General features: G+C 33.4%; 3 protein-coding genes across 3 annotated transcripts; 2 read left to right on the forward strand and 1 right to left on the reverse strand.

Moving 5' to 3' along the window:
• Window positions 1-286: 286 nt before the first annotated feature.
• On the forward strand, window positions 287-3,209 carry LOC131648235 (uncharacterized). Its single transcript, XM_058918009.1, has 13 exons — window positions 287-396; window positions 535-694; window positions 778-1,045; window positions 1,125-1,215; window positions 1,293-1,420; window positions 1,507-1,597; window positions 1,673-1,829; window positions 1,920-2,077; window positions 2,177-2,297; window positions 2,379-2,549; window positions 2,646-2,687; window positions 2,770-2,829; window positions 2,945-3,209. Exons 2-13 carry the CDS (start codon window positions 557-559, stop codon window positions 3,089-3,091), a joined length of 1,572 nt encoding a protein of 523 aa, XP_058773992.1. The 5' UTR covers window positions 287-396; window positions 535-556; the 3' UTR covers window positions 3,092-3,209.
• Window positions 3,210-5,481: 2,272 nt separating this feature from the next.
• LOC131651318 (uncharacterized) lies at window positions 5,482-10,741 on the forward strand. Its single transcript, XM_058920983.1, has 7 exons — window positions 5,482-5,980; window positions 6,067-6,501; window positions 6,671-7,510; window positions 7,600-8,802; window positions 8,905-9,123; window positions 9,223-10,080; window positions 10,164-10,741. The coding sequence occupies exons 1-7, from the start codon at window positions 5,482-5,484 to the stop codon at window positions 10,739-10,741; spliced, it is 4,632 nt and encodes a 1,543-aa protein (XP_058776966.1).
• A 1,614-nt stretch (window positions 10,742-12,355) lies between these two features.
• LOC131648237 (uncharacterized) lies at window positions 12,356-13,686 on the reverse strand. The gene is made up of 5 exons (XM_058918010.1): window positions 13,463-13,686; window positions 13,190-13,372; window positions 13,012-13,062; window positions 12,826-12,913; window positions 12,356-12,737 (listed from the first exon to the last, which is right to left on the reverse strand). The coding sequence occupies exons 1-5, from the start codon at window positions 13,477-13,479 to the stop codon at window positions 12,480-12,482; spliced, it is 597 nt and encodes a 198-aa protein (XP_058773993.1). The 5' UTR covers window positions 13,480-13,686; the 3' UTR covers window positions 12,356-12,479.
• Between the last annotated feature and the right edge of the window lie 13,936 nt (window positions 13,687-27,622).

Here is a 27,622-nt window from a genome sequence, read left to right on the forward strand (position 1 = left end):
TAGTACAAGCTCACGTGATTTCAATTATAGATTTCCTATATTAACCAATCTATATTGAGATCAATTTTTTTAGACAGATTTCATTTTGGTGTATCATCAACATTAGATTTGGTTTTGTCCTAACACTAACAATAACTGTTTGTCCTTTCCAATTACATATTCAAAATTTTAATTAATTAATAAATATACAAATTATACAATGTAAATCTATCATATAAGAAAAGTCTACCATTTGGGACTTTCTTAGGCTGTCCACATCAGCAACTCTTCTCTCAATGATCCACATCAGCTTTGGTGGTTACTACAGAATTTTTGATCCTTCAACTGCATGGTGGGCTGCGGCAGTTATGGCTGTGGAAGTTTCACCCTCACAGCTTCTCATGTTGCTGCAGTTATGTAAGGACCATTACTCTGTGCCTCTCCACGTTCCAAACTGCACAATTGCAGTAATTATGTGTTTAAATGGCTTGCCTATTTATCAGTAATTTCATTCTTCTCTTTCCATGCTTGCTAACTTCTGCGGTAATCATTCAGTGCAGTGTGAATTTGCATTATCATGTCAAGGCCTGTTGAGAGAATAGCAGAGATCAATGATGGAAAAGAGCTTTGGAAGATTGTTGTTAGGATTCACCACCGATGGAAAGTTGTCTCCAACAGCAAGGAACATTTTGAAATGATCTTTGTTGACAAATTGGTGATTACCCTGTTTGTGTTTCAGTATGTTTATCATTTACCTATGTTTGTATAGTTTGAATCATTTGTTGGTTTCTGCTGCAGGGAGATGATATTCATGCTGTTGTTCCAGCACCGCATGTGTCGGTTTTCACCGAAAAATGCTTATTAGGCCATACTTATACTGTATCTAATTTTAAGGTGGTGCCTTATGTTCTGGCCTTCAGGGCATCGGGACACAGATATATGATAAAGTTTACTGCTGGAACATCTGTTCTTGATGAAGACAAACATGAGATACCCGCGAAATCGATTTTATTTACAAGTTTTTCAGACATCATAACAGGGAGGTTTGACAAACATGTTCTGATTCGTGAGTATGGTTTTTGGTTTTTTTATTGTCTCATGTTTTGATGCATTATAGCCGTGTGAAATTAATAAATTTATTTCAGATGTCATTGGAATGGTGGATAGTATTGGTTATGCGCAGACTGAGTCAGGTGCAAAGAAGCAGCAAATTAGCATGATGTTGCGTGATCACAGGTTTGTTTTTTTATACATTAAACTGCCTCATATATGAATCATGTTATATATCTTAATGTGTTGTGATCATGGTTTAGCAACAACATGTTGAACTGTACTCTGTGGGAATCATACGCGGATCAGTTCATCAAGTTTAACAAAGTTAGGGTTGCTGCATCACTACCTACAGTTGTGTTGCTTCAGTATGCCAAAGTGAAGGAAGAAGGTTATTCCATGACTTATTTTATAAATTGATACTAAATGAAAAAAATCTGTGATAAATATATTGACAAGGTTATGTTGTATTTGCAGGAAAGTATCCTCTGTCTGTGACAAACACCTACAATGTGAGCCTTTTATGTGTTGATGCTGATTTTCCGATCATGAAAGACTTTATTGATAGGTATGTTGATAGTGTCATCCATTTTATGCAATTATTTTTTCATGTATGAATTTGAAAATGATCCATGCTCTGCAGAATGCCTGAGGAGAGCAAGGTAACCCTGTCTGACCAACTTGGAGGGAATTCCCAATATTCCTCCCAAAGTTCTGAAAATCAACAGCTCACTCCTGTCCAAAAATTGTTCTCTAAGGCTGTTGTTTTGCCTATTGCTGAGATTATTCAACTTACGGATGTATGTCTTTCTATTTTCCTATATTATCGTAATTATAACCTCATTGTTTAGTGTGTCACATGTTTCTGATTTTGGCGGCTATTTGTCCAGGTTACATTTTGCGCTACTGTCGCTACAACAAAATTATTAGTAGCATCTCCGTTTGGATGGTTCTATCGTGTCTGCCATATGTGTCAATCTATAGCGCGCGGGGACAACCCCCCCTTTGAGTGTGAATCTGGTCATGAAACCATGGCCGAAGTCCTGAGGTTTTAGTTGTTCTCACCTAATAGATGTTGTTTCTGTCATGTTTTTGATGTTTCTATGTTGTCGGCTTTTTTAACGGAACGACTTCTTATGATGTTCAGGTATAAGATTGAAATTGAGGTTACTCACGGGGGCCAAAGCTGCAATTTTGTCTTCTGGAACAGAGAATGTGAAATGCTGTTGGGTTTATCTGCATCGCAACTTCGTAACACTATGATTCAGGTTATATTTTTATTCTGCATACGAATTAGAATGTACTTTTCAATACTCTGTGTACACTAATATGGCCAGTTGTTTAAATAGGCTGGAATTACTGATCCATTGGACTTTCCGTTAGCACTTGATCAGTTGTTGAAGTTGGAAATGGCTATGAAGGTTAAGTGGCATCCACGCTGGAAGAACTGTTCCGTCGTTATGATTATAAAAAATGATCCTATTATCCAGCAACTTAAGGAAAAATGGGGAACAGATGAGGTCAGCTCTAATAAACTGACATTTGTTTTATAAAAGAGGACTTCATATTATAACAATTTTTGGCCTGATTTTGTTTTTCTTTGGTAAATTCTCAAGGAACCTATTCCAATCCAAACTGTCGTACCTGATACTCTGGAGGTAGAAATTTTAAACTGTGTATGCATTTTTTTGCTTTTCCTGTGATTATGTTATATTGAAAACTGTGTTTAACAATATATAGATTAAAGAGAGTGTTGATGAAGCTAAAACAGATGCCAATGAGGACTGTGAATTGGTTACAGTAAGTCTCACTGCAACACACTTACCTACTTACATTTAGATCAATATTACTAACACTTATCGACTTACATTTATATCACAATTCCTAACTAATAGTCTTCATCGTGGCATTGTAGGACCTGGAAATTACATCTGAACACAAGCCGGATGCTGTTACACCTGGTGGTAAGAGACATCTTCCTGCTGCATCAAGTGAATCTATTGATGGGGAACTGTCATCAAACAAGCTGAAGAAGATAATTAAAATGGAGAAGATTGATTAGGAATATTTTTATTTTGTGTGTGTTTTGCTTAGGTGTTTGTTACAAAAACTGAATGTTAGTTTCCTTTGCTTTTAATCATGTGTGTGATTTCATTTTCTGTAATAATTAGTGCATGAATACTGGCTATGTGCTTCTGTTATGTTCAATTTGATTTAAGAATTATCAATGGTTTCTTTGTCTTATTATATTCAAATGATTCAAATTGAACTACATATTATATATACTATTATTAATTATTTTGATTCTTTTTGATCATATATCAAACATTCCATTGATAACTATACCTCTTATAACGCGGTGCTCCTTTTTTATTATTTTTAATGTTAGTTACAATAATGATGTTGCAAAGAACAGTTTGTTTGGTTTAGCAGAATTTAAGTTTTCTGTTATTGCATTGTAAACTAAAACATGGATTGTGTCTCACAAACAAACACCAGGACTTTTAACATTTGACTATGTTAACTATCAATAAATAATTTTATGTCTGATCTTACTATAATGTTGATACAATATTATGGGACAGATTTCATTTTAACTAACAGCATATCAGAGTGGATTAATAGAATATAATAGGAGAACTTAAAAAATTTGTCCTGAAAACGATTATAGATTAGATCTTCCAGTGGTCACAATATTACTGTGTTCACATTTTGGATAAAGTGCTTACAAAATAACATGTAGCAGAATATATGTAACACAATGTACCAAAATAACATTCCCAACATATAATGTAACCATTAAAATTCGGGTATAGTACGCGGTTTGCAAATAGCAGCAGTTTCTTCATTGTCTTTCAACCTTCACATAGATATACGGAGAGAATCGCAGCATACTCCATGCTATTGTATCCCCATTACGCAGGTTAAGAGATTTGGCGAATTCGTACCATCCCAGGGCCATGTACTTTTCATATGGCTGGGGTATTCCTTTTCTGTTAGCTTTGTGAACCTGACAGGTAACAATGTTCTTCGTCCTCACATCCAGCAGGTTGATTTCATCTTGAAAGCGACGGAGGCATCTTTTGGCGATTTCCTTAGGGAAATGCTGCATACAAGAAATAAGGTAACTATTAACGATATATACTATTTACATTTTCAATAACATGCTGCAAATATTCAAATATCTCCTTACCATTACATTCTGCTGTGTAGATTTAGCATTTGTAACATGGGTGTTCCAGAAAAATTTTTGAGCCCCTGTAGAACTGTCTACAGTAATGTCTGTACCGACCTTTGCTTTTTTCACCACTTTACCCTTTTGTTTCTTACCCTGTTTTGATCCACTTGGTTCACCAACTTCAGAAACTTTGATTTCATTTGTGTCAATGTCTGTTGATTCCTCTTTTATCTTTACAGGTCCTGCATTGGGATTGCTGTTAACCATTGCGCTATTTTGTGCGACAACATTAACATTCGTCACAACACGATCAGCAGTGACTTTGCGCTGTTTATTCCTGCGTTTTCTTTCCACCTTAGGATCGTACCCTGTTTCCTTTACCAAATCTTCTATGATTTCCATTGCCTGATCATTGCTGTTCCAACATCAAATATGGATTAAAAACAAACCGCATATGAAGCATTCTTTACTAAGCAATAGTCATATGCCGAGCAACGACGGGATATGAAATCCAACAATAAAAACCAACAATAGTCATTCAGTCACATTTGATTTCTTGACAATACCACACATAATACAACATTGTGCTATATTGATACTACACCCATCACTAAGTGTTGTTAAGTGTTATTACCACACTACCATATTTTCTATACCGGTATACCCTATTTTCTACCGCAAAGCAATGGTGAAATAAAATTATCTACTCATACCTGAAATCATTTTCATCATCAGAGGGAATACGCACAGAAGGACCACCGTGTGAAGATGCCATTGTCGGAACCCTAACCGCAGGCAGTTGCAATGCTAAACTTCTATTCAGTGCAATAGGAAACAAGTACTAGGTACATGCAGAAAGTGGGTTAACTGTTCAGTTTCTATTTACTTATAATATTAGTTTTGACTTAAAGTCTTTTTAAAAGAGTAACACATCCATCAAATAAAATATTATAAATAACCTGTATAGATTAAATTAAATACATTTAACACACACAACAGTTATAAGGGAGGGATAAGTAGTAATTTAAATCTATAACCATCATTCTATTCATATTCAGTTCCAATTTCATATATAATCAAGTATCAAACAAAAATTAAAATCAATACTGCATTCATGACATTTGAACCCACCAATTCCCCTTCAATTAGAAACTGTAAACTTTTAGTATTCAAAATCATGAAGTAGCATGCTATACATCTCATATTGTGTGCATAAATCTATACAAATCAATCTTATTTGTAGTATTATTATTCATCCTACTTTTGTGTTTGTGATGGAAACAGATGTTGTTAAAAACACTGCTCCTCAAACATCCATTGCAAGAAAGAGGAGAAAGCTTATTCTTAAAGCAAAGAGGGATTATCGAAACCGTGTCAGATCAAGCAACCTCACTTCCCATTTAAATCATAATTTTACATCTTCTGTAACATATGAAACCACTATTGAAACGGCTATGGCTAGAAAGAGAAGGAAAATAATCTTGGATAACAGAAAAAGATTGAAAAATTTGTTCAATACTGAAGTTAGTAGGGTTCAAAATATGAACAACATTGTTATTCAAAGTCAGAACATGGATCATGCATCTACTTCAAATTATAATATGTCAAGTCAGTCCATGGATCATCCATCTACCTCAAATCATAATGTGTCTGTTGAATCTCATTATGAAGACAATGATGACTCCAACTCTGACAATAATTTAAATTCTTCTAATAGTTCCAGTTCTGACGAAGATTCAGACCCGGCACAATTACAGGAGGCCCATCTTCAAGGTATTTCCATATCATACACTGATAACCAAATGATGTACACTTCTTCTGTTGATAGACATATTCAGTATTGTGGTTTCTTTTTTCAGAATATTACGATATTGGCGACCAAAGTTATGAATGCGCACACTGCCAAGCATGTATGTGGTACCAAGAAAAAGTGAATAGACACAAAATTACAGCAACTCCTCGCTTTTATCGTTGTTGCCGTGGAGGAAAAATTGTTCTTCCGTTCCTTGAGCAACCTCCACAGGTGTTGCAAGATCTTCTATTTAATAACACATATTCAGATAGTAAAAACTACCAGGCTAACATACGAACATACAACGCAATGTTCTCATTCACTTCCCCTGGAATGAAGTTCGACACAACATATTCTAAAAGAGGTGGACCCCCTACTTTGAGACTGCAGGGTCAGACCTGTCATCGAATTGGTACACTGCTGCCAGAAACAGGGCAACCTCCGCAATATGCTCAATTATACATCTATGACACGGACAATGAAGTTGAACACAGAATAAAATGTTTCAAGTAAGCATGCTCAGACATAATTACACAATTGTTTTATACAAAAATTATGTTAAACTATTTATTCATGGCTGCGAAAAATAAACAGGGACAACAAAGGCATCGAGCGACCGGTTGTTAAAAAGCTCAAGATGATGTTAGATCAGCACAATGTTCATGCCAAAGCTTTTAGAATGGCAAGGGATGTTTTAAGGACAAATTCTTTCACAGATTTAAAACTCAGGCTTATTTCTGATAGATCCGAAGATGGCCGTGTTTACAACAAACCTACTGTCTCAGAAGTGGCTGCACTCATTGTGGGAGACATTGATTCTGCTGATAAAAGGGACATCTTAATTCAGCGCCGCAATGGTGGTTTGCAACGAATAGATGAGTTTCACCCAGCATATTTGGCTTATCAGTATCCTCTTATATTTCCTTATGGGGAAGATGGTTACAGGAAAAATATAATGCACAGATATCGCCATGAAACTGAGGTCACTAAGAGAAACCGTCAAAGCATTAAGGATTGGTTTTCTTACCGGTTACAACAACGTCGCAAAGAGGCAAAAACACTACTTTACTCAAGACGCCTATTTCAACAATTCTTAGTCGACGGCTATGCTATGATGGAATCCGAACGACTGAATTGGTTGAGAGATAATCAGTCGAAATTAAGAGTGGGCAAATATAATAATTTGGCCGCTCAAACTGATTGCGATACAAGAAATGAACACCAAAAGCGAGGAAAACGAGTTGTTCTGCCATCAACATTTGTTGGTAGCAAGAGATATATGGATCAATTATATTTTGACGGTATGGCCATTTCAAGTCAATTGGGATTCCCTGATTTATTTGTTACTTTTACCTGCAACCCAAATTGGCCTGAAATTAAAAGAGCACTGTCAGGCACAGGTCTACAACCCCATGATAGGCCAGATATCATTTCAAAAGTTTTCAAAATAAAGTTTGATACCCTCATGGATGATATTACAAAACACCATGTCGTGGGAAAAGTGATTGCATGTAAGTTGTTTCATTTAATTATACTACTTTTCAATCATGTGTCTGTGTAGTACCAAAATATTACATCGAACTAACTTTCAATTTAATAGATATGTACACCATCGAATTCCAAAAGCGCGGATTGCCACATGCTCACATCTTGATATTCCTACACCCTAAGAGCAAATACCCAACACCATCCGACATAGACAAGATCATTTCTGCTGAAATTCCCGACCCGACTGTTCATCCCAATTTATACAAATTGGTTAGGGCACATATGATGCATGGACCCTGTGGGCTTGCTCGCGTGACCTCACAATGTATGAAGAATGGACGATGTTCTAAATACTACCCCAAAAAGTTTATTGAAGACACTATTGTTGATGCAGAGGGATATCCGCTGTATAGGAGAAGATCAAAAACCTTCACTATTGAAAAAAATGGTATCACCTTGGACAACAGACATGTGGTTCCATATAATACCAGATTTCTTATGAAATACCAGGCACATATAAACATGGAATGGTGTAATCAGAGTACTTCAATAAAATATCTTTTCAAATATATCAATAAAGGCTATGACAGAATAACAGCAGCAGTTTCAACAAATAGCAATCAACCTGTTGATGAGATCCAACAATATCTCGACTGCAGGTATGTCTCACCCAGTGAAGCATGCTGGCGCATTTACTCTTACAATATTCATGGCAGAAAACCAGCTGTGGAACGTATGTTCTATCATTTGGTTGGGGAGAAACCTATATACTATACAGATTATGCACGCATGGAAAATGTGCTGGAAACTGCAAGTGTGACTGAATCAATGTTTACTGCATGGCTGGTAGCAAATGCTAAATATGAAGAGGCACAAACATTAACTTATGGTCAGTTTGTCTCAAAGTTTGTTTACCACAAAAAAAAGAGAGAATGGAAACCGCGGAAAAAAGGCTTCACCATTGGACGTCTCATATGGGTTCCGCCAACAACTGGTGAACTGTTTTACCTGCGCATGATGTTGACGGTGGCAAAAGGACCAACAACATATGAGGAAATCAGGACCGTGGATAACATTCAGTATGATACATTCAGAGATGCATGCTTTGCAATGGGATTTCTTGAAGACGACAAAGAATACATAGCTGCTATAAAGGAGGCAAGTCATTGGGGGACTGGTCATTTTCTTCGAAAACTGTTTGTTATCATGCTTTTGTCTGGTGCTGTTAATCGCCCTGCACATGTTTGGGAACAAACTTGGCTCCTATTATCTGATGGTGTCTTGCATACACAAAGAGCATTGGCTGCTAATCCAGGTTTGTTAGACGTAATAAAATAGCAAACAAAACAATTTGTTAATAACAACCTACAGATGACTTACCAACAGCATTATAACTCAATTTCTCATATCAATGCAGAATTGGACCTCACACAAGAAGAGTTGCAAAATTTGACTTTAATAGAAATTGAGAAACTGCTTCAGGCAAATAGAAGGACACTAAAGGATTTTAGTCCTATTCCATATCCGGATGCTTATGTTCTTGAACAGTTGGGAAACAGGCTCATATATGATGAGCGTAATTATGATACAGCATCAATGAACTCAGAATTTGAAAATCTGTTTGCTGCTCTTACAGGTAACTATTGCGTCAATTAAATTCATTTTATTTTACGGTTTGAAATTCTATGAATCAATTATTCTAACACCGTTCTACAATCAATATTATGTTCCTAAGATGAGCAAAGAAGTATTTATGAAAAAATCATCCACGCTGTGGAGTCTCAAAAACCTGCGGTTTTCTTCCTTCATGGTTATGGTGGTACCGGAAAAACATATATGTGGAGAACACTCGCAGCTGCATTAAGATCAAAACACGATATATGTTTAACTGTTGCAACTAGCGGTATAGCATCATTGTTACTTCCAGGAGGTAGAACTGCCCATTCAAAGTTCAGGATACCGGTACCAACTATGGATAATTCTACTTGCAAGGTTGAATTCAATGATGATGTCGCAGACATGTTACGACAGACAAAGCTTATAATATGGGATGAGGCACCAATGGCGCATAAGTATGCAATAGAATCGCTTGACAGAACTTTGAAAGATGTTATGAGTGCAGACAAAAATTCAACTGATGTATTCGGTGGAAAGGTTGTTGTTTTCGGGGGTGATTTCAGACAGATTTTACCTGTCGTCCCCAGAGGCAGTCGTTCCGATATTGTACACTGTGCCATAAATGCATCTTACATATGGCATTCAGTTGAGGTATTAACATTGACAAGAAACATGCGGCTACGAACAGGATCGACACAGACTGACAAAAATGAGATAGCACAGTTTTCAGATTGGCTTTTAAGAATAGGAGAGGGCCGAATATCTGAGCCTAATGACGGCACCGCCGAAATCAACATACCACCTGATATTCTGATAACAGAATTTGATGATCCAATCGTGGCCATTGTCAATAGCACATACCCTGATTTCATAAATAATTTCCAATGTGTAGATTACCTTAAAAGTCGAGCGATACTTGCCTCTACACTGCAGATTGTTGATCAGATCAATGACCATATACTTAGCTTGATGCCAGGTTAAGCAACAAAAATATATAATTTAATGGATTATATTAATCTAATTTTTGCTTTTACTAATTCTGTTTGGTCAACAATGTAGGAGAGATTCGTGACTACTACAGCGCAAATTCAGTTGACAAGTCTGAGATTCATGACCCAGCAGTAGTTGATATCCTCACACCAGAATTTCTAAGTTCCCTCCGAACATCAGGATTGCCAAACCATCACTTAAAACTAAAGGTTGGGACACCTATAATGCTCATGAGAAATATAGATCAGGCTGAAGGTTTATGTAACGGCACAAGGCTGTGTATAACAAAGATGGCAGCCCATGTACTGGAGGCTTCAATAATGGGTGGTAAAGGTATGGGAAATTTGGTTTACATACCTCGAATGGACATGTCACCATCCCAATCACCATGGCCATTCAAACTGAATAGGAGACAGTTCCCTATTATAGTTTCCTATTCTATGACAATTAACAAATCACAGGGACAGTCCTTGGATAACGTTGGTTTGTACTTACCGAAAGATGTATTCACACATGGCCAGATCTATGTCGCATTGTCAAGAGTAACAACAAAAAAGGGAATCAAAATACTGATACATGATGAAGAAAAGAAATTCAGAGAGAAAACTACAAATGTTGTCTATAAAGAAGTATTTAACAATGTCTAAGTTTTTAGAATTGATCAGAGTAAATCTGTAACAGCAGTAATCTATATTAATAACAACATATTAGTATTGCAAGTAACTGCTGTAATATATATTACTAATAGCATATTAGCAATGTAAGTAACAGAAATAATATATATATAGCATAACATCTAAAAACCAAAATCTTATATATTAATATAAAGGTGGACCTAAGTCCACCAGAAAATTACAAAAAGTTTAACACTTAGATATTTATAACAAACTTTGACATCATTGTCAATATTTCAACATTGTAACAAGTATCTCCTTGCTGATGGGATCCTTAACGTTGAAGCCCATAGAGTCTCCATCAAGCAGGCACCTTTCCTTGGCAAATTTGTACCAACCACGCCCTAAGAACATCTGACCCTTTTCGGTATGATGAACTTCACATTCATACCTGACTTCCCTTTCCCAGTCAACCAAATCTACAAACCTTGCTCCATGGAGCCAGCGACTTGCAACAACATGCTCAGGAATTTCCTGCAATATTGATATAAAACAACATTAGATAATCCCATTAACTGTTAGGGAAAGACAATAAGCTTAAAACGAATAATAACTTACATGAAGACATGACTGAGCCATCTTCCCGTTGGACACATCTTGCTTCCAGATACAATATTGTAACTTAGCAGGCTGTTCTACATGGCAACTAAAATCGTCAACAACAGGTTCATGGCATCTGGAACATTATACAAACAGACAACATGGTCAATAAATAAATGTGTTATCAAACATTCTAAATTAAAACATAAAATGTATACTCAACATAAGCTAATTCAAACATACACAGAGTTATCAGAGGTGACAGCTTTCCCCACAGCCATTTGGTTGACCGAGTTTTCTTCACCTGCATGCAACCATATATAACTTTTAAATACAATATGTAACAGAGCAAACTTTCAAATGATGTGTTAACCTTTACCTCTCACTGCTTGATCAACTCTTCCTTCCATCTTTTCAGAAATTCGCAGCTTACACTGTTGATTGCAGAGTAATGATGAATGCTTTAGTGTTTAGTGCTATCAAACTATCTGCACATTACTTATATAACACTCTAAATGGACTCTTCACATACCTGCTACTTTTCCACCGCCCAATAGAAATCAATGCAATTGTTCAATTAGTCTTCTTTGCATTTACATCACTTCAAAACAGTTTTCGTTTTATTTATATGCCTCACGAAAAACAATAACTGCCCATAACCCAATTGATCTTTCACATCCCAATATAATATAACACATTACAACTATTTTATAACCATTTAATATTATCGTACTACTCTTTAACATATACTATTAAATTGAATTTTCAACTATTCATATGTCCATTGTTGTGTGTTTACCTATTAGATTTAATAGCCTACCATTTACAGGAGCCATACCCAAACTTATACCAACAATAATGAAATTAGGTTCCCTATTCTGATCAAGTTTGATAGATATCCTGTTCAATACTTATAATAAACAATACTTAATTTTAAAACAGAGTGGTAATCAATTTTGCATAAAAACCATGGCAGATTCGGCTCAGTCCATGAAACTTACAGCCAAAATTGATAATATTTAATTTAAAACCAAACATAGTGCCATAATTGTTAATCTTGGTTCACATCCACCATTACAAAAAAAAACAAAACCATAAATCCCATACAAACCAAACTGCTAAAAAACGGCCCTATACATCCACCACAAACATTGCCTAACCAACAGCTCTATCAACGATCACCACTGCGCTCCACTGTTACCATAATATCTAACACTGGCGGGTAATAAATCACAAAGTGCACTTTATCGCCTACTTTCAGTTCCGCTGCCCTTACATAGTCAAACCATTCTCCATACAAATATGTTTCATTTTTTTTTGGCCTCTTCTTCATATTGCACTCATATGGGTACCCGTTGTCCACATCATTGAGGGTAATCTCTGACATTCCAGCAAGCCCACATTTCTCTACTATTTCTGCAGGAATATACTGCACTCATTGACATACAATATCAGTTACATTACATCTCTGTATAACACCAGTGTGCCAACAACTATAGACTTTGAACACTGCTTACCATAACATTTGAGCAAAACTTCTTTACATCATGAACTTCACGTGTCCAGTACGCTTCTTCGAACTCTTCCTGTACAGGACTCATTTCCCTGCAATTAAGACCACATTTACAACACAATGCAAACACAACAGCATCAATATACCTATAACGATAATATATTCCCTATCTCTTATAAATAAACTTTACCTCTCACTATCAGAAGATATCATTATGTATTCAATTCCATCTCCATCATCCCTTCAACACAATAACATACAAACTATTTATTAAACTAAGTTGTAACTCATTATTCCGGAAACACATTCAATTTTGTAGAGGTTAAATGGAATTCAATACAAGAAACAAAATTAAACTATAAGATTACCCTTTATTTTCAACAATCCTGGCAGCCTCTACAGAAACTTTACCGGCATCGTCGACACGATTCAATCTTTGATGTTGTTTCTTCCATTCCTCCATAACATCATCATTCTCCTGTGACCCACTCAGTATCCTCTCAACTGTGAGCCGCTTCCATGGAGTTTGCAACTCCAACCTATCGGGTGAACTGGAATCAAAACAACATTGCGACCTCTAAATGGATGAATATCTTATGATAAACTCTGCAAACAACATAAACAGTAACACATGCACATACCTTCTTGGCTGCGACATTTTGTTCTTCACACTTATCACCCAACCCTGCGTTTCTTACACCAACAATGCCAAAGACAGACTCTTTGATTGCTTATGAATCCAACGTTACTTTCATTTTAAATTCCAGCGTTATGTAACAATACCAATAATAGGATTCTTTTTTGGGCCTATTAACAAATTAGGTCTAACAATAAAAATAGGTTTTCTGCACCAAGGCTAGAATTCTAAGGCCCATTAGATAAATTAACCAACTATAAGGTCCAACAGGTATTTTTAACCTATTTAAAATATTTTACCTTATAATATGAACTTATATATATATATATATATATATATATATATATATATATATATATATATATATATATATATATATATTTTCCCTATTTTATTAAAGTGCCCTAAAACCCAATGCGCGAGACAGACGGGTACCCGTGCGAACGCACGGGTAAGACACTAGTTAAGACAATAATAAATTTTTTAAAATGATCACAGATTATTTTAACAATTATTCTATAGTAAACATATAGAAATTAAAACTATAATCTTACTTTAGATTGTTTTTTTAAATAATCATATTTCTCAAATTAAATGCTAAAATAATTGTATTTTCCAACTACATACTAAATTACTCTGACTCAGATAAAAAATTGCAAAAAAAAAAAAAGACTAATTACTTAGGCGTCAGACTTGTATATAATAAATAAAATTAAAATAAATACATATTGGCGATAGATCAATTGACGCGTTCATATAACAAATGCAAGTAAACATTAATAGAACTGTCACATGTATATAATTAAAAAAGATGATTACTTTAAAAATTAAATCGAGAAAATGATTATTTTGAAGAAAAAAAGTATCTTCTTTTACATAAATAATTATATAAATAAATTAGTTTTATGATATGTTAATTTATTAAATATTAAACTCGTATTAATTAGTTAAATATATAGTTAATTTAATTAAAAAAATAGAAAAGAAATGAAAGTCTAATTTATCTTATTATAACTTATAATTGCTAAATAATTAATATGATTATATAATAATATATTTGTATATATACTAATATTAAAATATGATAATTAAATAAATTTAAAAATAAAAAAATTTGTGCCTAATGCATTTGGAGTTGAGTACATGTGAACGACAATGTCACATTATTGAGATACTACACATAAAAAGATACTAGTACAAGCTCACGTGATTTCAATTATAGATTTCCTATATTAACCAATCTATATTGCGATCAATTTTTTGAGACAGACTTCATTTTGGTGTATCATCAGCATTGGCTTGGTTTTATCTTAACGCAACAATAATTGTTTGTCCTTTCCAATTACATATTTAAAATTTTAATTAATTAACAAATACATAAATTATACAATATAAATTAAGACAATAATAAATTTTTTAAAATAAAAATACTTAGTTAAGTAGAGCTTGATCACACTTATATCAATGAAAGTAAGTGTTAAATATATTAGTAATATTATTTTTAATGTACTATAAATTTACTATTAATATATAGGCATGGTTAATCAGTTGAACTCGATCCGAAGTTGACAGGAAAAATTCATTTTGATTGAGTTTGAATTTAAATTTGAGTTTGAGTTTTTCTCGATTATAAAATATAGGAATAGATCGAGTAATAAAGATACTATTACTCACCCATGAATCCATCATCGAAACCCTCCATTTATTTCATTATGTGCATTATTATTTATTTTTGATAATTTAAAAAATTAGCTATGTGGCTAAATATTTTGATATATATATATATATATATATATATATATATATATATATATATATATATATATATATATATATATATATAATTTAAAATATTTGAAAGGTATGCATAAATTTTTTTTATTTTTTAAAATTTAATTATTTATAATATAATTTGATTTTGAAAAAATAAATAAGTTTATTTTTAGAAATAATTTCACTAAATGGATGAGCCTAAATTTGACAGAGGTAGTATTATTTTGAATGAACAGTCACACAAATTTATATAAAAATTTAATTGATATCAATTATATACAATTAAATATATTTTAATCACGCTCATGCATAAAAAGCCAACATATTCTTTTTCTCAAGAGAGGTCTGAATCCATTGACATAATAATTCAATTTCATAAAGGTACTGTTAAGGCAATTGTCAAATAAAAAATATTGTTATGGCATATGAAAAAAAAAAACAGTTCCTTTCAAATAATCACGTTGAACAGGATTTCAATTTTTTAAAAAAAAAACAAAAAGGATTATATTAATAATTAAAAAAAAATACAAGAAACACAAGAGGAGAACCAAACCAAAACCTTTTAAGAATAAAATTTAAGCCTAGGAATTTCCGCCTTGACTAACAAGTATTCCGGATACATTTCTGAATGCACAAAATTAAACCAAACGAAAGCTTTGCTATTTAAGGCTATGTTAGCCAATATTACGTTAATGACTAATATATAAGTATATAAACATATTTTTTTATTTAAAAACTTAATAAATATACAATTTTAATTATCATATAATTATATTAGTATTTTTATATAAATAATATATAGATTGATTTCTTTTTCTAAAGTCTTATATAATTGTAATTTATAGATTTTTTTTATCAAAATTTAATTTGTGTTATATTTTGAGAAATAAAATATTGAATTTATTGTCTTTTAAAAAATAATAATTTATATAATTATGTGGCTATAATAAACGTTAATATTTATTATAATAATTATTGTCTTTTGAAAATAACGATAATAAAAAAAAAGGTTATAATAGTATTTTAAAAATAACGATAATAATATTAATAGTGTGCGGATCAATATATCATTATATTAATTATTATATTTTTAAAATACAACGAAATTATATATTTATAATTATATTATCAGGAAATACTTTTGGATTAGTATATATTATTTTTAAATCTTGGAAGTATTAGAGATTAATTAATAAATAAAATATATTATCTATAAAATTATTTTAAACCAATTTTTATTATTTTCAAAATGCAATAAACAAATTTCTTCATATCTTATTATTACCAAAAACAATGAAGCACAAGTTGATCGCAAGGAACTAGACAATCTATACAAGACAATTAGTACTCATATCAATATGAACTCTAATATTCCTATTTTTTATACCTCTACCAACAATATTATCTATAATTTTTTCTTTCAAATTACGATCAATATCCTTTTGGGAGAACATCTTCTCATTTCTACTTTTCCATATTTTGTAGATTGTTTCCGCACACGCTACTTTTAGCAATTGTCTCTTCCACCCTTTTTTTCGCGTTTCCTTAATAATTCACAAACTCCCATCATTCCAGCCTTAGGAGTTTTGTTCAATCCTAGCCAATCCAAGATATCCTTCCAAATCATCTTAAATTGATTGCAATTAAACAAAAGATGATGAATACTTTCCATTTGGTCACAGAATTCACAAGTGGGATTCACATTTATACTAAATTTCATCAATCTGTTCTTAGTAGATAGCTTACCATTCAGTGCCAACCAGAGGATGAATCTGGCCCTAGGCCGAGCTAAGTTATGCGTAATCATGTGTCTCCATTCAACTTTGATCATCGTACCTCGAATGGCGCTATATAAAAGTCTAGTTTTGAATTGTTTACCTTGCAAAATATCCAGCCAATATTGTGTTTCCTTGATAACATCTCTGCACTTCATCATTTTTTTCATGATCCATGAACTGATGTCATTACCTCCTGATTTTTTATGTAATATGCATTCATCTAACGAACCCATAACTTGTCAACTTTGGCTTGCAGATTCCATAATAATTTCCCTATGGTTGCTTGATTCCAAGGTTTAAGGGCAATTAAATTGAGACATCCAGCCCCCTTAGGCCGACATATCCTATCCTATGCTATTGGAGCTTTCCTCGTGATTTCGCTTTTACCACTCCATAGATAGCTTCTGCACAAAGCCTCAATGTGGTTCATAATTTTTTGCAGAATTGCGAATATTTGCATCTAGTATGATGTAATAGCGAATAAAACGCTCTTGGTTAATTGGAACCTTCCTGCATAATTCAAGAGGTTGGTTGTTCAATGTTTAATTTGCGCTATAACTTTCTCAATCATAGGTTTGAACTGTTGAACCATTACCTTTTTACTTGCTAAAGGCACTCCCGAGTATTTGAATGGGAGGGAGCCTTTATCAAAACCAGTCCAGTTAACGATAGTCTCTTGCACGTGATTCTTCATTCCACCAAAATAAAGCTTGTATTTCTGAGGGTGAGCCACTAAACCAGTCAAATTAGAGAAGTTCTTAAACTTTTCCATAAGTAATTTTAACGAACCTTCATCCCCTCTTAGGAACAAGATAAGATAGTCCGCAAAACAAATATTAACAATAGACAGTTTCTCACATCGAGGGTGGAAATTGAAGTTAGGATTCTCCTTTAGTTTACTCAAACACCTATGAAGATACTCCATGATGAGCACGAAAGGTAAGGGAAAAATTGGGTCCCCTTATCTTAAACCACGCTTAGCTTTTAACTCTATAGTAGTGTAGCCATTGATTGAATATATGTACGAAACTGTCCTTACACAAGTCATGATCCAACCTATGAATTGCCCAGGAAAATTTATTTCTCTCATTACTTAGTCCAAGGCATCCAACTTAACAGTGTCATGCGCCTTTTGAATATCCATTTGGATTGCACAACAGGGGGAGATTTGTTTTCTATTGTTGTCCTTCATCAATTCTCGGGCCAGCATGATGTTGTCGTGAATACCTCTTCCAAGAATAAATGCTGATTGACTATCATCCGTGATCCCAGTTATGACCTTACTCAGCGTTGATGTCAGAATCTTTGAAATAATTTTATACAGAGTACTACAACAAGCTATTGGTCGCATATCCTTTATTGTCTTATCAGTAGAACATTTGGGAATAAGCCTGACCAAAGCATAGTTTACCGCAACAAACATATGATTCTGAGTGAAAAAATATTGAACAGCTTCTACAACATCCTTTTTATCAATTTTTAAGTGCTCTTGGAAATTTTGGAAGTGTATCCATCCATACCAGGGGCCTTGCTTTCTCCAATGCTCTTCACATCCCTCCAAATTTCTACTTCAGTTATTGGTTTGATCAAACCGTGCTTATGCATCTCATTGAGTTGTGGACCTTCTCTCACGGCTTCCACATCCACATGTCTAATTCTATCTCTTTTTGTACCAAGAAGAGCGTTGTAAAACTGCATGATCTCTTTTTCAATTTATGCGGTCTCAGTAAGTTTCTTTCCTTGGGCATCTTCAAGGTTGTATAAACCGATTTATTTATTCTTGCCTCGAACAATAGCATGGAAGTAAGCACTGTTGATGTCTCCCAGTTGCAACCAATCAACTTTTGATCTTTGCTTAAATATTTTTTCCTCCTCTTCATTAGCCTCTAGTAGTTTAACTGTTGTATTCTTAATCTCAACAGCTAAATCCTGATTGAATAAATCACCTGCTATTTGAGTTTGGGCCTAGTCCAGTTGATCCCTATATACTTTCATGTTCTAAATTTTAGCTGTCATATTCATTTTCAGTCCTATCAGCAGAGGTTTGAGTCTCTTCAACTTTCTCCACATAACATACATAGGTTTACTTGTGACAATCGGGTTCCAACTGTTCGCAACAGCCTGTAGGATATCCTGATGCTCAACACCACTGTTCAGAAACTTGAATCTAGGTTGTTGCTTCAAATTCACCTTAGGCATTCCATTTATGTTGATGGACAAAGGAGAATCATCCAATATGTGGCTTTTTAACACATCAACAACACAATTAGGGTACCTAGAAAACCAGTCCATGTTACAAAGAACATGACCCATTCTAGAGTATATGAGATCATTTTTATGATGATTCAACCATGTGTAGTAGTTCCCCCTCGTATCATGTTCGAATAGCTGAGGGTTTTGCACCAACACCTCCTAATTTTCCACTTCATTATGATGGACCGGATTGCCACCTATTATGTCAGTAAATTTAATGACATTGTTAAAGTCACCTATAACAGGAAACAACCCAAGGCCCGTGGATACTACCAGCTATCCTCTCAATATCTTTCCAAAGGCTTCTCCTTTGTATGAGTTGATTATGTACATACATAATACTAACCCAGCTTAATCTCTGTCCAGCTAAGTTACAAATCTCCATATGTAATATTTATGAGATTTCTTAGCTTCTCTTATGCTTATATATCATACTCATACTCTTATGTCTTTGAGGCCCAATTTTTATTATTTGTTCAGGGCCTCTAAAAAGTTGGGACCGGTCCTAACCATAACTAAGTGTTCTCACTCGAGTCATCTCCTATATATATTCCAATTTTTTTACATATATTACTAATCATTACTTAGAAGAGAACCAGAAATGTAAACCAAATAAATATAACAAGTGTATTTCAACATCATTTAGAAATTAAAATAGAAGAAAGTTACTTATGTGTAAGAGAAAATTATACACTTGTCATATTTTTATTGAAAAATAGTACAAATCACACCTAATAAAATATATATATATATATATATATATATATATATATATATATATATATATATATATATATATATATATATATATATATATATATATATATATATATAAGTATTGTTTTCAATTCATGATTTTGTAATAGCTTTTGACTTTCAAGGTAAGATCCTAAGGTGGGAGAGGTTGGCCCTATTTACCTTTCTCTATCGGCGGTGTGTTAGCCACTAGGTTAATGGGAGCTGTTTTATAATCCAAAGTGAAGTCAAATTATTTTTACTCTGTTTTTTCTTTTCATGATTATTTTAGAGAATATCTCATTACACCCCTTGATACTCTTAGGTACTTGACGAAATTCTAAATATGCTCCCTGATTCCGTATATGCACATCCGGAAGCACCTTTTTTTTGCCAAAATTTAAATTTTTCTGGAGGTGCGTCTACGGAAGTATTTTAAACTAGTGTATGTTGGAAAAAATTCCAGATTAATTCAGCTCAGGGATTATTTCGTAGGTACATCTACGGAATGACTTAGTGCCAGAATATTCTGTGGATGCACCTATGGAAGTATCTAGTATACTTTGAACCAACATGATCACTCTCCCATTGTTACATTTCTTCTTCAACACTCATCTTTCCACAACCTAAAAACCGTACATCATCAATATCATTTTTCACTCCAAAACTCCAACTTTTTGGTGTAACAAATCAAATGGGGCAAGATAAGACTGAACTTCAGGGAAATATTCATCTTTGTACATTGCATTGCTCATATTATGCATCAATTTTCTTTCAAAAAAAGTAATGTTGCTTCCGTATGTACATCTACGGAACGTGTTGAAGATGAACATGTTTCGGAGGTGCATCTACGGAACGTGTCTGCTATTTTTTTTAGCAGTCTTTTGATTTTGTGTTATTTGTGTTACTGTTTAAAAATAGGTATGGTGCATCCAGATAATACCTCAAGAGAATTAGTTCTTTTAGACAATGTTTATTCAAATGTTGAAGGGGTAGTCGTAAAAGCGATAGATGTCGGTGGTGACTTTAATTACAAGCAAGAGTTTGATGATCGTGAAAGCGTGCTCACATGGATTCGTAGGAATGCAACTAACCTTGGTTTTGGTGTGGTAATAAGAAGATTGGATAATGGTACGGCAAGAAGAAATGCTTTCGTAACAATGTTGTGCGAAAGAAGGGGAAATACTATCCTCCTCTAAGTAAATTTAAAAGAGACGACACGGGTACTAGAAAATGCGAGTGTTCGTTTAAAATTCGTGGCTACATGTTGGCTAGCAGAAAGTGGAAATTTAGTGTTATTTGTGGTTTTCATAACCATGACTTGTGCTCAAAGTTACAAGGTCATCCTAGTGTATGTCGGCTCAAACTGGAAGAGAAGACGTGTATTAGTGACATGTCCTTAAATTTTATCCAACCGAAAAATATAATTGCCACATTGAAACGGAAGGAACCCGACAATGTATCAAATATAAGGCAAGTGTATAACATTTGGTACCACAATAATAAGGCGATTAGGGGAGATAGAAGTGTGATGCAACAACTGTTGAAATTGTTGGATGATAACAAATATGTGTCGCGGTACAGAACTTGCGACGATGGGGTTACGGTCCGAGATATTTTTTGGACTCATCTGAATTTGATAAAGTTGTTCAACACGTTCTCGAAAGAGCTCCTTCTCGATTCTACCTACAAGACCAACAAGTATAGACTTTCATTATTTGAGATGGTCGGTATTACATCCACCGAGAAGACATACACCATTAGTTTTGCTTTTTTGAAGTGTGAAAAAGAGGATAATTTTAGGTGGACATTAGAGGTGTGTCTATCACTTTTGAAGGAACGAGTCAAGATGCCTAAGGCAATTGTTACGGACGGTGATACCGCATTGATGGTTTATTTTAGTTAATTCTAGTAATTGCAATTCTTGATGGTTTATTTTATACATTTATTTATAAATATATGTAATATTTTTTTAAGTAAATTTGTTAAAAAGTTGCTTTTATAAAAAATTATTTTAAAAAATAAGTGAAAAGTTTAATTAAAAGGTAAAAAAAGCCTATTAATCTATTAAAAAAATATAAATAAAAATAGGCGGGTAAGCCCGCCGTCCGCCAACCCACTGTTTTGGCGGGGCGGACATGAATTTTATGCCAATTTTACTTGGCGGGCAAGCCCGTCCCGCTCGTTTTTTGACGAGCATAAGGTGGGGCGAGGTGAGCGGCCCGTTTTGTCACCCCTAACTATAATTATATATAATTATAAGTTATGATTTATGATTATAAGTATATTAAAAATCATATAAATGAGTACATGATTTATTCCAAAATGATAAAATAAATATATCATGAGTAATGATTAACCTGAAATTAAATATATAAAGTAAACAATTAAAATCGATGAAATTTTGTATCATTTTTAAACAAAATTCATTTTAAAAATGAGTTTTTTATTAATAATTTTAAAAAAAATATATTTTTCTTATAAATAAAGTTATGAAAGTAATAAATTTAACTATTTATACAATTGTTTGTATATATGTGAATAAGCTACATATATTTCTATAAATGGACACACGGGTTCAAGGTGCTTATAAACGGAAAAAAGTTACAATAATTTTATAGGTTTAATAATTTTTTTGTGCCAAAATACTTTGTTTATCTAGAATTTAAAAAGCTATATTATAATTTTAATCTTCAATTTTATTTGATTTATGAAAGTAGTCTCTCTATTTTAAATTAAAAAAGTTTTGGTCCATTCTCACGTTTTTAATAGAAAATTGATGATATTTTTTGGTTTTTTAATTTTTTTAAATAAAATTTTACGATAAATTTATATATGATTAATTTTTATGGATATTTAAAGATTGTTATTGAATATTATGTTATAGATTTGATTTTAATCTCTATGTTGAATTTGCATGAACATATTTTACATAGTTTATTATATTTTGACGGGATGTTGTCATACATTTATGTTTATAAAAAAATGTAAATATGATCTAATAAGAAGGTTTTAGGTTAATGATAAATTAAGATAAGAAATTTTTAAATCTGGAATTTGACGAAAGTTGTCATACATTTTAGGTTTGGAAAAATGGGCTAATAATTTTTAGAATTAACTCAATTGGATTCACGGGTAGATGTGAATATATCTATGAGATATCAGTTGTAGACGGTTCATTTTAATGTCCATCTATATTGGATTCACGGGTAGATGTGAACGTATTATGAGATACCAGTGGTAGACTGTTCATTTTAATGTCATCTCTAAATTTTTTTGTTGTTGTTTATATAATTGAAGTTAGAGAATCGACTATATAGTTTATTATAAGTACGAATGAATGCTCTTAAAAATTAGAGTATATTATTAACCTATATTTATAACTATGTGAATATCAACCAATTAAAGAATGAAATTCATACTATATAAATGATGATCTTATATACGTAAAATGTGAACCCAAACGGGAACCGTGCGATAGCACGGGTTTCTTACTAGTATATATTATAAATGGTTCTAAGGTAAATATTTGCATTAAGAAGTTTTATTTAAAAAAGTTATTTTAATATTTTATTTATTTTACTGTTTGTTTTTAACATAGCCTTGAACTTTGATTTTCATTAAGGGTGTCTGCTGGTAGTGTGTAGTCTAGGTCGTAAGTCCGATAAGTGTTATATCCCAATTTTTGACCCTAAGATCCCACTTCATTTGCATTGAATCTAAAAGAGAGTGTAATAATCATTATCATCATTCATTTCATATAAAGAATCATTCATGCATCATTTGTTAACCTCACAAATGGACTCAAGTTTCTCGTGTGCTCAATTGATTCCCATTATCAATATTCAAGCTCAAGAATGCTTGAAATCAAGATCATCAACTTTCAAATTCATCTGGTACACCAATTAGGGTTTTGGCCTAATTCTTTGGGAAAGTTGACTTTTGGTCAAAGCATGGTCTTATGGCTCAGAACATGAATAAAGTATCTTAAATACTTCATTGTATCCCACTCATAGCATTCATTTGACTAGAAGAACTCGATTCAATTGGTATTAGAGAAAATGTAATTCAATTGGCAAAAACCAACTATGCAGTGATTAGCTTTGACTTTTGGTATTTTTGGCCAACTATAAACTTTTGAGGTTAAGGATCATGAAACTATGTTTGATAGAACAATTTGATCAAGAAAAATCAAGAAGATTGAGGTTACTTGCAAAAGGGACAAAAGTGAAGAAGTTGAAAAATTCACTAAGTCCACAAAATTTTATGTTCAAATGCTCAACTTTAGAAGCTTGTAACTTCTTCACCAAGTCACCATTTTTTGTGCTCCAAAGATCAGATTGAAGATCTCATTTCATACAACAACTTTGTCCTTGAGGGTGATTTCTCAAAGGATGCAAGAATTTTGAGTTATAAGGCCATGAAGTTGATGTCTCAAACAAAAAACACTTAGAGAAATTTTCAAGGCAGATTTGTTCCTAAAAAGTGCATGACTTTGAGGCAATTTTCAACAATTATCCCTTATGAATTCAAGAAAACACCAAACATGAAAGTTGTAGAGGATGTTTTGGGCTTTCTAAAAAGTATAAGAACTCATCCTATCATATGTGAGCTAGGATATTCGAATTTAAGAAGAAGGCACTATGGAAGTGGTTCTTAAGGCCATTTTCATGTTCTAACCAAGTTGCAAACCAAACCAAAGCTGCATAATCTTTGTTTACATGTCCTATAACTTGCAAATCCTTCCTTAATCAGAATTTTACCCAAGGATTTGATGCATTGCTCAAGTGTTTTGATCATTAACCAAAGAATCATTCCATATTTGCACTAAAGGCTTGACTTCCATTCTTGTAAAGTAACTTTAATCACAAAAATTTAACCTTGAGTCTGTAGCGGGGAAATTCTGAGAACGAAGCCATTGGATTGACTCGACTCAATATTTCAGTAGTCGCCATCGCGCTTTATTATTTCCAAAGGAAATGGAAAAAGAACAAAAAAAAACCAAAGTTTGTTTTTAAAACAAAAAGAAGAGATCTTAGGTACGGGTGTTGATTATATAAGGGGAAGGTTTTAAGCACCCCTCATATTTGTGGTACTCCACAGGAACCTTTTTGAAAATTTGTGTCGTGTGTGCTAAAGAAAAGGTTTTGTTTGAATTTTTAAAATAAGCTCGGCAAAGCATTAAGCCTTGTGCCTACATACCTCCTCGGTGCAATGTAGAAGTCAGAGCTAATGTAGTTCCACTTAAAACGGAAAAACGTTTTAAAAACCAAATAAACACTTTATCATCGTCGGAGAGAAATACTCAGCCATTGATCTTGAGCATGAGAACAAACGAGATCTTTGCATCACAAATGAAAGAAGGGCTCCAACTCGGATGAAAATCAACGAGTATGCCTTTAGCTCTTTCACGTGGAAAAGATCTCATTATATCAATCAATTTCAAAATCGTGGGGTATCGCAACTCACTACAATAATTAATCGTGTCTAAACTTTTGTAGAAAAGGCCACTAAGGGCAAAATATATTTTTAGAAAGATTTTAAAAGAGATTTTGCAAACATAAGAAGGTTTTGGAAAAAGGGAGGAGATTTTGAAAATCTAAGAAGGGGAGGAGATGAAGAGGCTATCCTAATGCGTAAAATAAAAGATAAGAAAAGAACGGTCTAACAAAAATAAGAAGCCAACACTTGACATTAAGAGTCAAGGTAGATTTCCCATCCTTTGGACTATCAATACTAAACCAACACATTACCACTTGGGGATCCAGATGAACTTATTATCTTTAGTACCACTTTGCATTAAGCACATTAAAATTCTGACGAAAATTGGACAGAGTAACGACTGTTTTTGGGTAAAATCCTTATCACAACGCCTTGGAATTAACCATCAAGGGCTTTCAAGGAAATACCTGCACTCACAAACAGACAATAATCCAATGCCAAACAGACAGAATAACGACAAAGTAACAACAGAATAATAGGGTCTAGAGGTACTAAGTCCAAAAGTCCAAGTCTCCAAAATGCTCGGGATAGTAACCACTAGTCCATAGGGCCTTATATGTTTTTTAGATTTTTGTTATTTATTAGTGTTTTAGCACAAAAATAGAGTATGGTCCAAGTGGACAAAAAGAAAATAGCGGAAACATAAACAAAACGTCCAGATGGACAAAGAGAAAATAGCTTAATGTAAACGTCCAAATGGACAAAGAGAAAATAGCGGAATGTAAACGTCCAAATGGACAAAGAGAAAATGGCAGAAACATAAACATGATGAAATGATAAAATAAAGCATAAAGCGAGAAGTAAAGAGCAATATAATAAAGTGCGGAAATTAAAGTCAATTGTTAGATGTTAAAGATAACCATCTTGAAACTTGTCAAGTATGTTATCAAAGTTAGTAATAAAGATTGATGGTGAGTGAAGGATGTTCTCGGATTTAAATTCAATGGAAATTTATCAGAATCTTGATAAAATCATATCGACTACACGATAAACTTCCATAAGTCTTAAATCAACCGCATACAATTCTCTTCCATGTTTGATCTTTTTTATTCAGGACACGAAATATTGCGCGATGTTAAGCAGATTGTCAAGTGATTTACATAGAAATCACCCTACAACGAGGCCGGTCAAAACTTTATGTGCTAATGCATGCGAGAGAAGCGATATATAGATCACTCTCCAAAAGCAATACCGCACGAAAAGAAAATAGGTAGCGATCTAGTCTTTACCAAGAATCCATAAGAATTCTCAAGGTATCAAAGACTTTCATCGATCAAAATAAAAAGAAATAGAAGATGGAACCACATTCAAAACTCCTTTCATCCATAATTTCAATCACTTAATATTGTGGATTTCGATTCTCACCCTATCGACGCCCTAAGTCCATTGATATTAGAGAGAAATTAGGCCTCTAACTTGTGATTCAAAGAAAATATTAAAAGAATGGAGTAGAAGAAGAGTTAGAACCAAAAATAACAAAAAAAGGCATTCTGCCTCACTGGAAATCGATTTCCCTCTGTAGGAAATCGATTTCCCTCTATGGGAAATCGATTTCCTGCTTACAGACTTCAAATGTGGCACAAAAAACATAGTGGAAATCGATTTCCCTCTGTAGAAAATTGATTTCCTGTGTGCAGTTTTCGAAAAAACAGCATATAGAAGCATAAAATATTGTCTAGGCAAAAACACAAACACCTTATGATCTCATACATCAATGTGCACGAATTTTCCATCAAATCTTCACCAAATGTCACCAATATAGCATCAACGATGCATCACACACAAACACAAAAGAATCACATTGTGAAAGATGAAAAAGGATGTAGAAATTTACCAATTCTTGAACAAAACTTGGATCTACTTCAAGAACAACCAACACAAATCTTGATCTCTCAACAATTGAAGGGAAAAAAAGTGAGATGGATGATGGTTTAGCTCAAAGTTAGTGAGGTTCAAGATGTAACTCACTAACTTTATGAAAGAAAAGAGAGCTTTGAGTGAATTTGGTAGGGATGAGGAGAGAAATTGCAAGAGTTTATTTGGCTATTCAAGCTTGTCAAATGAAGAGGTGAAAGGCCTCTATTTATAGAATTGGAGAGAGAGGTGTGGGCAATTTGGTCATT

The sequence above is a fragment of the Vicia villosa genome, linkage group LG2, assembly GCF_029867415.1.
Source record: "Vicia villosa cultivar HV-30 ecotype Madison, WI linkage group LG2, Vvil1.0, whole genome shotgun sequence".
Lineage (NCBI taxonomy): Eukaryota > Viridiplantae > Streptophyta > Magnoliopsida > Fabales > Fabaceae > Vicia > Vicia villosa.